The 17,975-nt window shown below is 40.2% G+C and overlaps 1 protein-coding gene across 1 annotated transcript in view; it reads left to right on the top strand.

Moving 5' to 3' along the window:
* THBS2 (thrombospondin 2) overlaps positions 1-14,859 on the top strand; it is a 74,130-nt gene extending 59,271 nt beyond the window's left edge. The window contains exons 18-22 of the mRNA XM_054986115.1: positions 3,669-3,896; positions 5,062-5,333; positions 6,604-6,701; positions 8,037-8,176; positions 11,593-14,859. Coding sequence (XP_054842090.1) covers positions 3,669-3,896; positions 5,062-5,333; positions 6,604-6,701; positions 8,037-8,176; positions 11,593-11,600 — 746 coding nt within the window. The 3' untranslated portion in view covers positions 11,601-14,859. The remainder of the gene's footprint in view (positions 1-3,668; positions 3,897-5,061; positions 5,334-6,603; positions 6,702-8,036; positions 8,177-11,592) is intronic.
* Positions 14,860-17,975: the final 3,116 nt, after the last annotated feature.

The raw sequence follows: 17,975 nt of genomic DNA, 5'->3' as shown, positions 1-17,975 counted from the left end.
TAGCATGTTCTGTCTGCTTCCGTGTGAGTTTTTCACCAGCACTTTTCTAGACGTCTTCCAACCCTCTTTAAGTTAGCCAGCTCCATGGTAAACCATGGGACCAGCATCCATCCCAAGGGCCAGAGTAGTCGATAAGGAGCAATGGTGTCAATAGCTTCAAGGAGCTTTGAGTTCCACACTCCTACAGCAGCTACTATGAGGCATGTGTCTGGGATACTAAAATCCCCCAAGGCATTTTGGAATCTAGAAGAGTCCCTGAGCCTTTGTGGGTGAATCATTTTAACTTGACCCCCAATTTTGTGGGGAGTTGGGGCTATATTCACTTTTGCCTTCAGCAAGCCTCCAATGTTGAAACAAGGTTTCCTCTTAAAGGCTCAGTGTAAAATATTAAGTCTAGTGTGTAGCCTCTTTCATGTGTAGGGCCTGACACTATTTGAGAGAGGCCCAGGGTTGCCAGGGAAGCTATAAATTCCTGAGCCGGGCCTGACTTTGAACATTCAGCATGGATGTTGAAGCCTCCCAGAAAAATAAGTCTAGGTGTCTCCAACACCATGTCTGCTAGCAGCTCTTCCAATTCAGAAAGGGTGTTTATGGGGGAGCTAGGAGGTCTTTAATTCCCAGAGACAGGTACAAGCAGCCAATACCAGTTGTGCCCCATCTCTAGGTACTGTGGGAGTGGGGATCTGAGAGACCATGCCTTGTTTAATACCACCAAGTGAAGAAGTGGCCAGGAATCACTGGATAGTTTATTTTCTTAGCCACCATGCTATAGCAGCTCCCTATGTACAGCCTAATCAGTCTTTAATCAGAGCCTTTAAATATGATATAGGGCTACAGAGCATTTCTTTCATTGCAGTTTGATGGTTGCAGCCTCTGTTCACTGGGATCACCCCCCCCCCTTCAGCTGTGTCATAGAAAACACAGTAACACATTAATCAATGGAGATTATAACCACATTCCAAGGATCAGAAGGATGGCTATTTCCACCCCATAGCTTATTATTGCTATTTCCTGCAAGGTACACAATTTCTCCCCAAAATGAAGAATGCATAGCCAAGAGCTATTTTTGCGTGATTTACTGTAATGCCTTCATTGCTCATTTGATACAGATGTGACAAAAATACATGGCCACAGACTTAAGTATTTCATGACAGAATGCTGCTGAAGGCATCTGATGACACAGAGATAAAATAGAATTTAAAAATCCCAAAGCTTCTTTTTAATACAAAGCTCTGTAGCTCTCAGAGCTTGTTCTCAGGACTTATTAGGATATGAAGGATAGGATTATTAGTTGTTTTTCTCAGCAACATATAATTTCTGTTCACATGTAGATGAGATATTAAAGATAATGCTTTTCAGATACTATTATTGTTGTTGTTTTTGTTAATATCAGTCCATCTTTCTCCAAGGGCGATTATATACTGCAAGTGAATACAAAATATGTACAATAGCTAGGACATTCACAGAGCAAAAATACAGTATGATCAACAGGGCATTCAATGAAAGCAATACAATCACAAGTTTGAAAACTAGCATAAAGCTGAACACATAGATGAAAACTTTTTGAATTAAAGTGTAAGTAATTAACATGACACCTTCAGCAACATCGAACCACCCAGTCAGAACTGATCTACATTACCAGACAGTATCCAATAGCCTAGTCTACAGTCCCTGTCCCTTACCAAGTTATCTCTCTGAGCTATTACTTATGACACAGCCCTATAATCTGAGTAGAAAACCCTCCTGAATATTTCAGTCTTGCATAATTTAAGGAAAGCCAGGAGAGTGGAAGCTTTCCTGACCTCCTCAGGCAGACCATTCCACAAGGCAGGGGCTACCACAGAGAAAGTGCATCTTTGGGAATGATTTAGCACAACTGCAGGGTGGTTTCTGCAGAAGGCCCTGTTCAGATGAGTGAAGCTGCCATGGTGAAACATAGGGAGAGAGGCATTTTGGCAGATTTGAGTAGTTTAGGACATGAAGGGCTTTGAATGTAATAGTCATCATGATCTTGAATTGAGCCCACTAACCGATGGGTAGCAAATCAAGTGGCGGCAGAATGGGAGTAATAAGTATGCTCCATCTAGCTCCTGAAAGTAAACAAGCTGCATTGTTTTACACCAGCTGGAGTCTGAGTTGACTTTGTAGAGTGAATTACAGTAGTCTAGTTACTTCACATTCAGCTCAAATATATTAATAGTCACAAGGCATACAACAGTCACCAAGGAGCAGGTAAGAGTATAGCATCCTGCATTCACATACCAAGTGAAAAATAATGTTTCCACAATGTAGATATTATAATCATTGTATAATGCAACCTCAATTATGAGGTCTTCCCAGACTGATGTGGTTCATATTGTGAAAATACTTCCGGACTCAGAATCTTCTCCTGCTTTTGTCCTACTGGCTAACTTTCTTGATAGACTCCAACAAGTCTCTCTGGCCTATGCCTTCCTTAGAGCCAAGCTATGAGTGATGAATTACACTTGCATGGCAAGTGAACAGACTCATGTGTATTCAAGTGGAGCGCAAGCGAGTGGCAAGTGAACAGGGAGGAATACACGTGAGTCTGTTCACTTGCCATGCAAGTGTAATTTGTCACTTGTAGCTTGGCTCTTAGTCACCATAATGCTAGTGTGCTCCGGAAGATGATGGTAGAGCCTGTTGCATGCTGTTTTTCTGTGCTTATATGTGGTTGCGATGTACAAGTACCTCCCCATTCTTTGAGTCAAAACAGATTTTCTTTAATCTGGCTCTCACTCTGGAAGTTGTACCCATTTATTAATGAAACCATGAATGTCTTTTTAATTGATCAGCCTGTTTCCATCTTTAGGTGTACACCTTGATACGTTTCAGTTGTACTCCTTTAAGGCTTAGCTCCAATGACTTTTATACCCATTTAATTGTCGGGAAAGGAAGTCATTTCTCACCAGTATCATTTGATTTCACTCTCTTGAGAGGGAAATATGGATGTTGAATTAGGGTTGCCAGGTGCCTGCTCAGGGCAGGGGAACCCCCCACCCCTAGGGCTTACAGCTCCAGATTGGGAAATTCCTGGATATTTGCTTGGGAAGGGAAGGGTTTTGAGAGGGAAAGGACCTTGGTGGGGTATAATGCCATAGAGTCCACCCTCCAAAGCAGCCATTTTCTTCCAGGGAATTCATCCTGGTGGTCTGGAGATTATTTGTAATTCTGGAAGATCTCCAGGTCCCAACTGGAGACTGTCAACCATACCCCTCACCCTTCATTGCTTGCCCTTGCTCCAGGGAGCAGCAAGAGGAAAAAGGAGGGGAATATATTATTGCTGGTGACTTGATGTACCTTCTCAGAGGTGACATCAAAGCAGAAGCAAAACTTTCCTCTTCCAAGACTTACCCCCAATCAGTGCCCAAGGAGCACAGGTTTAGAACTAGCATCTCTATGCTGAATTTGCAGTATATTTTGTCAGCTCTGATCAGATTTATCCAACCTAAACTATACCTGGATCTAGTATCTGGATTTTTGATTGTGTACCTTACATTCTGGAATTTAGGGTTCAGAATTAGAGGTAGGACATACATTGCAAGTTTGCACAATTCTTTCTGGAGACTGCTACTTCTTTCTACAGAAAAAGAGAGATGAAGATAATCTTAAATAATACCTTTCTGAATTTTTAACTTGTATTATAGGTGATGGACGAGGTGATATCTGCAAAGATGATTTTGACAATGACAGAGTCCCTGATATTTATGATGTGTGTCCTGAAAATGATGCTATTAGTGAGACTGATTTCAGAAAGTTTCAAATGGTGCCTCTGGATCCTAAAGGAACGGCTCAGATTGATCCAAATTGGGTTATTCGCCACCAGGGCAAAGAACTAGTACAGACTGCTAACTCAGATCCTGGCATAGCTGTAGGTGAGTATTAGAATCTGAAATCATTGGCAGAGTCCTCATACAGAATTATAAGATGTAACTGCTAGGACTTTCATGGCCCCAGTAACAAACTGGCCTGTTTTTCGTTGAACAGTAAACTCTCCTGCCATACTATTAAATTATTTTTAATATTTTACTAGCCTTTCTGATATTTAGATGATGAAGTTCAAGAACTGCAAGTACATAATTCTACTGGGAATATGGAATGGGTCACGTGGTTTTCTGGACTGTGGCCTCTATCATGATCTGGAACTTGTATTGTACCCAATGCTAAACAGAAGAAGTGCAAGTATTTGATCCATTTCATACATTCAACTGAACCACGTGGTAAAGCTAGTTATGCACTTCAGGTTGTGGATAGGTTTGAATATTCCCTATGGAGTAAATTCCCTGCATGTAGGAAAGGAACATGTTATACAGAAGGTTAGACTGAAGAGTCTTCCATGATATGTTGGTTTTTCAAGTAGTGGGAAGATTTTCATGGGGAGCATTCCTGGGGGAGCATTTCATGGGGGAGCATTCTTCACCTGTGACCTGAACTGTAACTGTCTAGGAAAACCTCTTTCACTATATGTTTGGGTGAAAAAGACACAACAACTTTGAAAATACCCATAAACAACTCACATTTTTATAGAAAGTATAAGATTCTATAATGTTGCTCTTTTCTGTAGTGGACAATATATGATCTGTTCGTAGCCTGCAGACTTTTAAATAAGGATCCTGAGGTTGTTGCTTCTGTTTTCTTTTTAAAAACCACAATGATTTATTATCCATAGAATAGAACTGTAAAATGTTTCGGCACTTCACTCAAATTTCTGGGTAAGAACCAAGGAATATCTATTAACTAAACAAATTAATTCATCCAATAAGGAAAGGAGCAGATAATGCATAACGTTAAGTTAACAGCCACATGAGAGATACATAATATTCTGCTTACCCTGGGAAATAAGGGATATATTACGTTAAATGACAGAAAGTAATAACAGATGACTGAAACCAAGTAGACCATCTAGGAAAGTGAACAAAATAAGGACATTTTACAGCCAGATAATGAAGTGGCTTTCTGATGAAGAAGTAACCAGAATGTCAAAAATTCTACAACTTCTGAGAGGATTGAATTTGTACCATTTTTTTTATCCTGCTTCAGGTTATGATGAGTTCAGTTCTGTTGACTTCAGTGGCACATTCTACATTAACACAGATCGGGATGATGATTATGCTGGGTTTGTCTTTGGCTATCAGTCTAGCAGTCGCTTCTATGTCCTGATGTGGAAACAAGTTACTCAGACCTATTGGGAGGACAAACCTACTAGAGCTTATGGATACTCAGGTGTATCACTTAAAGTAGTGAACTCTACAACTGGCACTGGTGAACATCTGAGAAATGCTCTTTGGCATACTGGAAATACACCTGGACAGGTATGAGATTATAAATGAAATCTAACAGTGGGCTGCCAATATTATGCCCTCCCCTCAATCTTCCTGAACTGGTATAATATAATCTAATTGGTTAAACAATTTGGGGCACAGTTTACAAGATTTGATTTATCCAGCCTACAATTCATGCGTCTGATGATTCATACTTTGATTGTTGCTGTGGATATAACATTAGATATAGCTATAGGAGATCCAAGCTAAGATTCCTGCTGCACATTTCATTCTCTCCCAGGGGAATGTGCCACAGGAGCACAAGACTTATTGTTAGTCTATCAGGATTTGTGTGTGGAATCTTGTGGGCATTTTTGGCCACTAGCCATGATGAAAGATAGCCATGACAGGCTGTCTCTTATGGTAAAAGAAGAAAGAAGGGTTTCTAGAGAATAGGTAGAATGTACTGACTCTCTAAGGATTGTGTTTCAGCTACAGAATCTACAGTCATTAACGTGTCATTTCTTGCTATTGAGAGGGTTTATGACTCAGAGATAGAGCACATGCTTTGCATCCAGAAAGGCCTAGATTAATTCATTGGTACCATCAGTTAAAAAGCTCTAAAGTAGGAGGTTGTCGGGAAAGACCTTTGTCTACCTGAGATCTTAGAAAGCCCCTGTTAGAACAGACAATACTGAATTACTAATACCCAGGGCTCATTTTGAGGGGGAATGCACAGGAACACAGTTCTGGCAGTTCCCCAAAGAGGTCACATATCAGGTGGCCCCGAGCACCTGACTCTCAGCCATTTTGGGCCCCTTTTTGGCCATTTTCAGCCCCTTTTTGCCATTTTGGGCCCTTTCTCTGTCCATATTCTCCACCCTTGTATATAATTTATATACCTATATCACATTCTCCCTTAGACATATTTTCTTTAAACAAAAAAACCCAAACTTTTTAGCCTTACCATGTAGGGAAGGCAATATAACCCTATGATCATTTTGTTTGCTCTTTTCCAGTACTACAATATGCTTTTTGAGATACAAGAATGAGAATGGTAAACAGTATCTGAAATGCGGCCACACCAAGAACATTACTATACTACCTGTTGTATTTTCACTCTCTTTCATGATAAGCATTAGCACAGATTTTGCATTTTTTGTCACACACTGAATAGATATTTTCACTAACCTGTCTGCTACAATCCCAAAATCTCATTCCCAGTTAGCCATTGGCAGTTAGACCTCATCAGTATATATTGTAATGATATTTTACTCATGAGTTTTCTCTTTTTAATTTGAAGTGTTTTAAACCTTCTCAGGTGCGTACCCTATGGCATGACCCTAAGAATATCGGCTGGAAAGATTATACTGCCTACAGGTGGCATTTGATCCACAGGCCTAAAACGGGATTAATAAAGTAAGACATTAATAAAGTAAGACATTTGGGAATAACCCAAAATTTGGGGAGGGGGTGAAATGTCAAAGCAAAGCTGAAAAGATCAAAAGATTGATTTTTTTCTTTTTGTTCTTTAAATTAATTCAAATGAAGGCACATGTAATTAATTCCTCATGCTTGTGATGCTACTTCTGAGAAGTCTTGATTGAAATAAAAAGTCATTCACACAATTATTCACAATAATTTCAATAAACATAAATTGAAATCCCTGTGTACATGTTTAGTGCAATGATAGCATTCACATGCAAATATGATGTTGTGAAAATGAGGCAGACACAGGAAATGCTCAAGAGCAACTAGCACACAGCCAGAGTGACCCTGATCCAATGAATATTAGTCATGCTTCTGCCCTGTTGAGTTTAATGCAATGTCAATTTAGTCACAGTTAACTTGTCTTCTTGTTTTCAGTGGGCTTTAAGCATAGCTAACTTTCCTTGATTTGGAGTCATACACTATTCTGTCACCATGCATCTGCACTCTGCCAGGAGCAGTATTGCTATGAGTTTCTCCCACATTAAATCAGCTCTGCTTTGACTGTTTTATGTTTTCTCATGCTCCAGCATCTAGCCTCTACTACTTGAGAAGGAGCAGAGACAAAGCACTGTTGTAGAAAAACACTAGTAATTCAGCCAAACCAGAGCTGTTTTGTTTTGGTCTTACGGCTTTGACAATGAAATGTCTATGCTGCTTTTAATTGTTTTTAAATTCAGCACAAGGTAATGATGACTACGTAATAGGCTTCAGTTAACTGAATATACCTTGCAACATTGTAAATCTGTCTCTTGAGAATTCAGTGACTTTCAAGCCATTGCTACTTTCTCTTTCCAAAAGGGATGGAAGCCTCACTGGTTAATTGGAAGATGGGAAAATTGGAGGGAATTGTTGCTATAGAGTTTAATTGTTTTATTGCTTATTGCTTTTATGGCTCCTGGACAGCAGCAACCTGAAATGTGAATCTCCTTTGCCTGCCAGAAAAAAGACATTGCTTTTTATACTTTTTAAATATTTTAACATCGAGCCTGATGAAGCATTATGGGAAACTCAAAAGCCTGTACACTTATATATCATTAGGCTGGTTCTAATAAAAATAATTATGTAGATAGTGATCTTGGCTTTTGAGTTTTAATTGCAAAAACTAGCTACTATCAGTGCAATCCTGTTCAGAGCATAATCCCATGCAATTGATTTCAATGGGCATTAACTAGAGTAACTCTGCACAGAATTGCTATAACTTCAGAGAGTATTATATCCTTCCTTCATAGGGTTTCCTTCATAGATTGTATCCTTCCTTCATAGGGTATTAGTATATGAAGGGAAGCAGATCATGGCAGATTCTGGACCAATCTATGATAAGACCTATGCTGGTGGGCGATTAGGTCTTTTTGTCTTTTCACAAGAGATGGTGTATTTCTCTGATCTCAAGTATGAATGCAGAGGTAAGCTGATACATAAGATTATATTTGGGTGTTCTTTGAATGGTGCAGCTTCAAAGAGAATCTGAAAATTCTTGCATATTTAATATGTTTAATTTGCAGATGAAGATTGAAATATGGAAATAGGCTATTAAAATCATGTTAATCTATTTAGTGCTGTATAATTGAGTGGTCCCAGATTGATATGTGACCTGAGTTCATGGAAAAGCATGCTGATGGGAACACTCAACCTGGTTTGCAGATTGATGTGATACACACTGCAATGAGTGCCATTGCTTAATCTGTGTATGTAAGTTGTTTCCAGGCTAGGCTTTTAAAAATAGCTTCTGTACTAGCTGACAGGAAGAAAATTGATTCATTTGAAATATGGTGCTGGAGGAGATTTACAGATACCGTGGATGGTCAAAAAGACAAATAAGTGGGTTCTAGATCAAATCAAACCTGAATTCTCCCTAGAAGCTAAAATGACGAGACTGAGGCTATTGTACTTTGGTCACATCATGAGAAGACAAGACTCTCTGGAAAAGTCAATATTGTTCGGAAATGTAGAAGGCAGTAGGAATAGAGGAAGACCCAAAAAGAGGTGGCTTGACTCAATAAAGGAGGCCACATCCTCCAGTTTGCAAGATCTGAGCAAGTCTGTTAATGATAGAACATTTTGGAGGTCTTTCATTCATAGAGTCGCCATAAGTTAGAATCAACTTGATGGTGTGTAACACACACACATGCACAAACTAGTAATTTTAAGCTATTTACCAAACCTGTCTGGATCTACATTGTCATGTTCAACAAAGGAGGTCTAAAGTATAATCCTAGGTGTTTTCTTGAATCATTATTGTTCTGGATTACTCTGGTCAGGCCTAATCTAGATATATGCATGCATTTAAGAAGCCCTGAGCATCTAGTTAGCTTTACCTATATCAGACCATTTACCTTCTGGCTAAAGATACACCACAGATAATGTTTTAGGTATCTTACCCAAAGATACAAAAGGTCACAGGCAAGAAGCCCCTCCAAAGAAGAAGCTTGCTATCAATTTAGCTTGTCATATTTATAGAGTTTCAGAACCTTTTCTTAATAGCTGCTTCAGAGACTCAAATTCTTGGCTAACATTATCTTTATTATTTCATACACCAAACAAGATTATCCATATTTGAAACATCTTCTTGAAACATATAACAATAGCTAATTCATTCTTGATATTTTTTGTGTTAATGTATCTTTTAGCCAACCACCAGCGTAATACCGTCAGTTTCCATGAAGTTAGATATTCTTGGCATTCTTAGATACTCCCTGCACCTAGACCTTGGTACATTGTATGCATTAGTATGAGTTAGCTTGTTCTTCTAATCTACACTTAGCAATACAACTGTGAAACTATTGTTTTATGCCCTTCTCCAAGATTATTTTATTTTACGCCTCTAGACACCCTTAGTGGCCTATCTAGTTATGGGGCTGGGCTAACCCTGCTTCTGTGTGCATAGGTGTCTTGAATAACTTTCTTGGTCATATCCAGCAATTGTTCCCCTATAGTTCTTGCTATATCCATGACATTATGTTACTGTAGAATATTTAGCAATGTACAAAAGGAGCAAAAATCAGCAAGAGGGAAAAGTAGTGGGTAGAGTGATGGATTTGGGCTAGGGATGTAATGTTTTGCATCTAAGTAGTTGGGATTTTATTTCTGCTTGTTAATGTTGGGTTTTTAAATATTTGTTACTGTAGGTTTAGTGCAGGCCTCTGAAGAAGGGGGGAGCTAGATGGGTGAATGGAATCTGCTCTGCTTTGACTGTAGCTGTACTCTAGGGGGTGGAATGAACTGCAGTTTTTAGTCAGAGAGCTGAGGGAAGAGGTTTTCAGTCAGTCTTTGGTGTGTCAGAGAAAGGATACTGACTAAATCAGGCAAAAAGTGTGGAAGCCTGCGAGCCTAATTCTGTCTAAGTCAGGCAAATTGTTTCTGTGGCCGGGTCAGTCTATGTATATCTCTGTGAGAGATTATTCTGTGTGGGTCAAGCAAGCTGTGTGGAAAGGCCTGAGTGAATCTATGTCTGTGTGGATGAAATATGGTTGCCAGGACCCCCAGAACTCAAACCGGGGATGTTTTTTTTTGGGGGGGGTGCACATCAGGACAACTTACCTCATGCATGCAATGTGTACGCTCTACGGAACACTTCCTTGTTGAACCAGGAATGATATCATTCCTGGTGTGACAAAAAAGTGTTCTGGACCATGTGGGAGCACACTGCAAGGGCTCCCAGGCTCATTCTCCATGCTTTCCCCCTGCCATCCAGGTGAGATGTGGTGGGGGTGGAGACTGGGAGTGGGGTATCTCCTGCCCCTACTAGGGGAATGGGAATCCTTGTATGCAATGAGAGTTGATTCTGTTAGTGAAGATTTGTGTGGAAACATAGTCTGTGTAACTGAATCCATGAATATTTCCTCCAAGAAGATATATTATTTTTGAAACTACAAGTTTAAGAACTATTCTGAAACCAATAAGCTTAGTAAAGTTCAGCAACCATCACACTTATGTACTTATAAACAAATTATACTTTTGTTTAAGAAAAAAATCTATTTTTCCCTCACAACAACCCTCATGTGTTGACTGTTCTTTCAAAATACCTTCTATAACAAGTCTTCCTATAATACTAGTTAAACAGAGGAGGTATAAGGTGAAAGCCTTTAGTGGCAGTGAAAACATTTTGAGGGATTCAGGGAGGTAGCAATACATAGGTCACACAAACAAAAAAGGGAAGGTGTTCTCAAGGTTATAGCCTGGGTAAAGCAGAGAACACCTGAAATTCTGTGTGAGTGGAAATAAAAATGTTGGGCATGTGACCAGAGCCCTCCTGAGGTATGTTTAAGGTAATGCAAGGAGGAGCTGAATTCAAGGTCCAAAGACAAATGTTTAAAAATGCAAAGAAAAACATTATAGGGGAGATTTAGGTTCAAATTCTGTTGCCACCATTACTTTTAAGTCAGATGAGTAGCTGTATTAATCTGTTGCAGCAAAATTAAACAATCCATGTATGTATCTAATGAAGTGATCTCTGATTTGTGAAAGCTTATGCTGGAATAAATTATGTTAGTCTCTGAGGTCTCCTGTTTAATTCTTCAGTAAACTATAATTTCTTATCTCAGCCTGCAAGATAAAATGAGAACCTCCAATTAGCCACCCTGAGCTTCTTAATGGAAGAGCAGGATGTAAATCTGATAAGAGCTAATTGGTATATGCCAGTTTTTTCATGATTTTCGTTGTACACATTTGCTGTGTCCTGATAGTTTATGGATTTTGTTAGACAACTTGAGTCTCATTTTTGGAGAGAATACATAAATATGCCAAAACTTTCTGTTCAGCATTTCTGTACTGCTTTCCAAATATTTCAGTCATACTAACCAATTGCTTTTCTCTGTTACAGATGTCTGAACTAAGGCTGCTGCATAACCAACAAAGTACTGTAGATGCTACTCAACCTAGACACCTCTGAAATTCTGATACTTCAACCCCCTCATTCTCCTTTCACCTCTCATTTGGGCTCACTCCCCTCACTTTGTACTTCTGTGCTGTCAGGAGAAATTCCTTCAATCATATATTAAGTGCCTTTGAAGAGCTTGTACAGCAGGGCCTAAAGCAAAAGTAGATTGATGTATAGAATGAAATCATGGCAAACACATGGCTCTTTGTTTAAAAATGACGTTTACATATAAAGCACTTAAAGTATTTAAAATACTTAATGTATTTATATAAATATGGGATGGGGAGGGTCTTACATCAAGTAAGAAGAGATTAGATGGAAGACCAACCTCTTAAGAAGTCCACATTACTATCTTGGATCAGGGCTGGTCCTTGGTAACATAATGTTTAGGAGATCAATTTCATCAAAATTAGGAAGGATCAAACTCAGTATACCCTTGGAAAATATGGCACAGCCAAATAAGAAGGTTGTTTAATATCCTGAAAATGTTAATGGTTTTTCAGATGTATCATGTACTTGAAGCTTTTAGCATAAAGCTTCCTCTTGTAAGAACAAATACATTTTTGTATTGTTTTGTTCTAATAAGAGGCATTACATGGCTTTTGTTTTTGAATTTTAATAGTACAGTTGAACTACAACATAGTATTCCAAAGGAAGCTTTAGGTGTGATATTGTTTCTATTCTATGGGAATTTGCAATTGTTTTTGTGGAGACATACACATACAAATGTATTGTTCATCCATCCAGTAATGTGGATTTTGTTAAATGAATCCCATCAGTGTACCCCATAGAAATGAGTTTCACTACACACACAATCATTTTACTTGCCTTTGTGAACAAACCAGCACTATACAACATCCTGCCAGCATCACATAAGGAATATTCTCTATAGCCGTTCTATTGTCTTTAATAGAACTGTTCTGGAGTTAATGAGTTATGAATCATTCTTTATAAATGGGTTCTTCTTCTCGAATGAAGCCTTTTAATTTACATTCCCTCTTATGCCTCATATCCACATCCAGTATTTCACATTATGTCATGCAGTATACCAATAATGACTATATGGAAGAGTATTTAGAGTTTGGCTGCTCTGTGTTTTAACCTCCTGAACCATTACACATGTATTCAGTGCTCTCTTAAGCAAAGTTACACCCTTATAATAAGATTGAAGACAATGGGTTTAGAAGGTTATAGTTTAATAAAGACTGCATAGCTGCAGGAGAAGTGGCAAACTCAACTCTCATAGAGTGTGAAACACTTCTCAGTCTTTCCTCTTGGAAGAAAAGCATCATTAAGAATTTCATTTGCTTGAGCAATAAAAGCATTTCTATGACTATGCCATTTTTGAAGAAATGGTTGCATGCATAGAAGACTCAGAGAAAACAGCTTTTATCTATGTGACCCATTTCTCCATATACTGCTGCAACAAGCACTTTGATACCCTGATCTGGGTTTTTGAGAAGGTGGTAATGCTACCATTACCAAAATCTGGTAACATACTATGGTTCCAGTTATAAGGATATCAGTGCTATTTATTATTAGAATGTGCAGCTATGTTTGCCAGTAATTTATTTGTGAAGCATGCTGAGAGCACATTAGCAGTGACACACCTCAAAGAACATAGCTATGGAATACATAATGATACAGCTTTCAGTATGAATGTATTTGGTTATATAAGTGATTATATGTTATAATAATTTTAAGATTCCCTGAATTGTCAAATAGACATAACCAACTGAGACCGTTATAACTAAAACTGTAATATATACCATTGCCCTTCTTTAAATGTATGCCTGCTGTATATAGGACTGAAACTATGCTGAAGATATGTCAAGCCTTTATTCTATCCAGATACAAGTTATTCAATTACACAATAATATGCAAATATTTTACACTTTTTTGTTTTAGTTGAATGAGCTTTGGCCATGAGTTGGTGTTGTATTATTCATGGATGAGGTTTACAAAAAAAGTATCTCCTTGATCCTGAGCCTTGTGCACACTGAAACACACATGGGCCTTGATCCTACAGAGTGTATATAAATTTGAATTGGTGTAGTGGTTAAGAGCGTGGGACTTTAATCTGGAGAACTGGGTTTGATTCCCCACTCCTCCACTTGTAGCCAGCTGGGTGACCTTAGGTTAGTCACTTCTAGGAGCTCTCTCAGCCCCACCCACCTCACAGGGTGATTATTGTTGTGGGGATAATAACATACTTTGTAAGCTGCTCTGAGTGGGCATTAAGTTGTCCTGAAGGGCAGTATATAAATTGAAAGTTATTATTATTACATGTGCAGCTGTTTTTTTTTTAAGGTGGAATTGACTGTATGACAAAAGAGAAGGGGACTAAATCTAGCTGCTAGATCAGAATCCAGTTCTGCTATATATATTTTTTTAACTTTACTGTGCATGTACAACTCTGACTCTGATGTATTGAGATGGGAAACAATTTGCAAGATTTCTCCATCCAGTCAAGGCTGTGTACATGGAAGCCTCCAGCAGGACGAGAAGGCTGAAATATGTGCATATGGCAACATGTTCACATGCAAAGGGATGCATGGCCAGAGTTGTGCTTGTGAGGCAGCCTATGGGAACAGGTGCTCCAGGGATGCATCAAAGTTGCTACACCCACAGCATCACAGTGACAATATCTTGTCCTGTTTGGGGATATGATGAGCCTATTCAGTTCAGCTGTTTTAAAACCAATTTTTAAATAGTTTGATGTTATATACCTTATAAAACCAACTGCTTCTAACTTTATTGCACATTCTTAGTTTTGACATATAAACATTTAGAAAGTCCTCTTTATGAGATATGTTTTTTATTTGTTAGAGGTGTTTTTGCAGTTTATATTTTTAAATACTTTAAAATGTAACCCAAGGTCCCAGAAAGATGAATTGAGGGGAGTTTCATTTCTGTAATGACTGTTTCTTTTGAATAAAATGACAAGACCGGTGCTGGGACTAAGATGTTAATAATTAGATTGTACTATATTTGCCTATACTATGTAAATTATTTATGGTTTTTCTTTTGAGTGAGTGTTTCTGTGTGTGAGAGAGAGAACAACAAAACTTACATTTTGTTTTGCCAAAGACTGTAAATAACTATTTATTTGTCTGCACAGACGGAATCTTTACCATTTAATGTCCCTCATTTATTCAAATCCTTCTTTTTATACATTTAATGATAGACAATAAACCATAACAAGTTTTATTGAAAGTGTTCTCTTTCCTTTTCTATAGTTTAATTTTTTAATTAACAAGAAAATCCAAGATAACCCTCTTCTGGAACATCTCTATTACTGAAACCAAACATCCTTTATATGATGTTAAATAGCCAACATTGGCAGGAATGGAATTCAGCTTCTTATATAATCAATACGGGATGGCTGATGCTAGAGCTATTTCTTCTTCCTCAACTTTTAATTGACCTTGCTGTTCTGTGTTTTATTTTGTTCTTATATTCCCTGCTTATTTTCAGCAAATGCTTCTTATTTTTTGTAAGATTGTATAATGGTAACATCTTAGAATTGTTCAAAATTGCTTATTTTACCGTTCCCTCTTTTATGCTGTTCTCATGCCAATTGTGGACTTTTATGTAATATTTAAAATAGTGATCTAATATTTTATAGCAATGCTCGATGAGTGTGGGGCATAAATTATTGAAATAATCACTTGTGAAGCTCCTGCTCATTTTAATGGGGCTTTTGTTGGAGATGTTAATTGTGAATTGTACCATCATTATTACGTTCTTATAATCAACAGATTCACTCTTCCTTCTTGCTGTCACCAGTGTCAGAAATGGGTCTTTCCTCACTGAATTGAGGACAGCCTTGTTGAATGGATCAATAAGCTAATCATTTGCTTCTCTGAATTCTACAGAATAAGAGTACATAAATTGGAATAGATCGAAGGATTTATTTAGCCAGACTTCTTAGTTCAAGCATTATAGTATAACTACCATGCAGCACCAGAAAATCTTTTCATTATGTAGAAAAAAACACATCTTTGTCCTATTGATTAAAATAGAAAGGGTTTCGTTCTGCAGACTTTTTTTGCAGATTAAAAAAAAAATCACCATAGGGTTATTGGTACAGGTAAGAAATATGCATCAATTTCCCCAGCTAAGTTATTATAACTTTATGTGCTTAAAATGAAAGGTCAAATAAATTCCTGAGTTGTCTTGCTGACAACTTTATTTTTCAGAGAGTGGAGAGGGAAACAAGGGGTTCTGCTATCTTGGACTTGATTCTCACAAACAGGGAAGAACTGGTTGATGAGGTGAAAGTAGTGGGCACCCTGGGTAGTAGTGACTAGAGATGGGCACGGACCGCATTACGAACCTCAAAAACCCACGAAAATGGCGATTGCGCAATTGTGACCCGGCGGATTGTGATCGGCCACAGCCAACAAACGAGTGGTCAGGAGAGGCCTGGTTCGGGGCGTTCGGGCATGGTTCAGGAAGCCAGACACTCAGGCGCCAGCAATCTATTCCCCTGGCAATGGAGCCAGGGGAATCTATTCCCCTGGCAATGGAGCCAGGGGGAGGCCTGAGCTCTGTCTGCCCTCCTTCTGTCGCCCTGGAAACCCGAATGGAAGCCCAGCTTTCCTTGATCAGCAGGGCTTCCTTCCAACCACGGAGCTGCAAAGCAGTTACAAGTTGGGAGAAGACACCCAGGGGAGGGAGGCGGAAGGGGGTGTTCTGTAGCCATGGGCACTCCAATCTCATCCCTGCAAACCCTGATAGGAAGCTCTGATGGCCAAACACCAACCTCCTGTGTTGCTGAATGGGACCCATGCTTATAAATAGCCATGGTCGCCCAGGCTGGGTTTCACTTTCTGCAAGCAGTGGAGTGGGACACAGCTCTTGCTTGCCACTTGCTAGCCTCTGGGGAGAGAGAGACAAAGAGTACAATTGAGCTTGGCTTTGGAGGATAGGAATCTATCTCCTCTGGTTCCAGGGCTGCTACCAGGCCCTGGGGCCAAGCTCAGTGGGCACCTTGGCTGAGGGCTCACATTATTATTAATCAGTGCCTGATCTGTTCAGGTCTGTGGGAGTGGTGGGCTAGGGCTCTAGTCCTTCCCTCCCTCTGGTGCCAGGGCTGCTGCCAGGCCCTGGGACCAAGCTCAGTGGATACCTCGGCTGAGGGCTCACATTAGTGCCTGATCTGTTCAGGTCTGTGGTGGGCTAGGGCTCTACTCCCTCCTTCCCTCTGGTGCCAGGGCTGCTACCAGGCCCTGGGGCCAAGATTGGTGGGTACCTCGGCTGAGGGCTCACATTGATTATTAATCAGTGCCTGATCTGTTCAGGTCTCTGGGAATGGTGGACTAGGGCTCTAGTCCCTCCTTCCCTCTGTGTGAGCCCTCAGTTGCCCTAGTCCCTGCGGCCCTAGTCCCTCCCTTCCTCTGGTTACAGGGCTCCTGCCAGGCCCTGTTGCCAAGCTCGGTGGGTACCTCGGCTGAGGGCTCACCAAATGATTTGTATTATTATCACAATCATAATCATTTTAATTATGATTTTATTACTATTATTATTATTAGTCACTGTACCTGTTTTTCCCAGGCATCTTGGTGTGCTGGGCTATGGCTGTAGCCCCAGCCTCTGGTTCCAGTGCTGCTGCCAGGCCCTGTGGCCAAGCTCAGTGGGCACCTCAACTGAGGGCTCACACAGTGTTATTAGTGCCTGTTCTGTTCAGATCTGTGGGCGTGGTGAGCTAGGGCTCTAGTCCACCTCTGGTTCCAGGGCTGCTGCCAGGCCCTGGGGCTGAGCTCAGTGGGCACTGCAGTGTAGGGCACACAGAGTCATCTCCTTTCCTGTCCTCCTTAATTCTAGTTTGGTGGCACAATGAGTCTTCCTATGTTGGCTGCCAAAGGTGGTTGTGGGATGAGGTGCGATGGCAGTCCTCCAGGTTCAGTTGTGCAAAGCAGTTTTGGGTGTGGCTCAGGGGCCACAGGGAGTCCTGCCACTCCCCCCAATTCACCCATGTGGGCTGTGGAGGCCCAAGAGGTCTTTGCGCAGGAGGGAGAGAATCTCAACATTTTGAGGAGGGGTGGGTGGGCGATGGATCCCTGGAGGAATGGTATATGTGTTATGAAAGATCCCTCCTGTCCCCATCCCAAACTCTCGGTGGTGTCCCTTCCCATAGTCCACCCCTCACCCCATCGTCCGTGTCCAGCCCCACAGTGTCACCTGTAACCGTTCATCCTCCTTCCCCTGGGACAGTTAGAGGCCGGTGTTACAACACCTCCGTATGGAGGCACTTTCAGGCCCTTCCTGATGACCCCCGTGTGGTGTGGTGCCATGCCTGTGATGTCCTGGTGCGCAGGGGA

This window comes from Eublepharis macularius, chromosome 1 (assembly GCF_028583425.1).
Source record: "Eublepharis macularius isolate TG4126 chromosome 1, MPM_Emac_v1.0, whole genome shotgun sequence".
NCBI lineage: Eukaryota > Metazoa > Chordata > Lepidosauria > Squamata > Eublepharidae > Eublepharis > Eublepharis macularius.
This window is presented reverse-complemented; position numbering and strand designations above follow the sequence as displayed.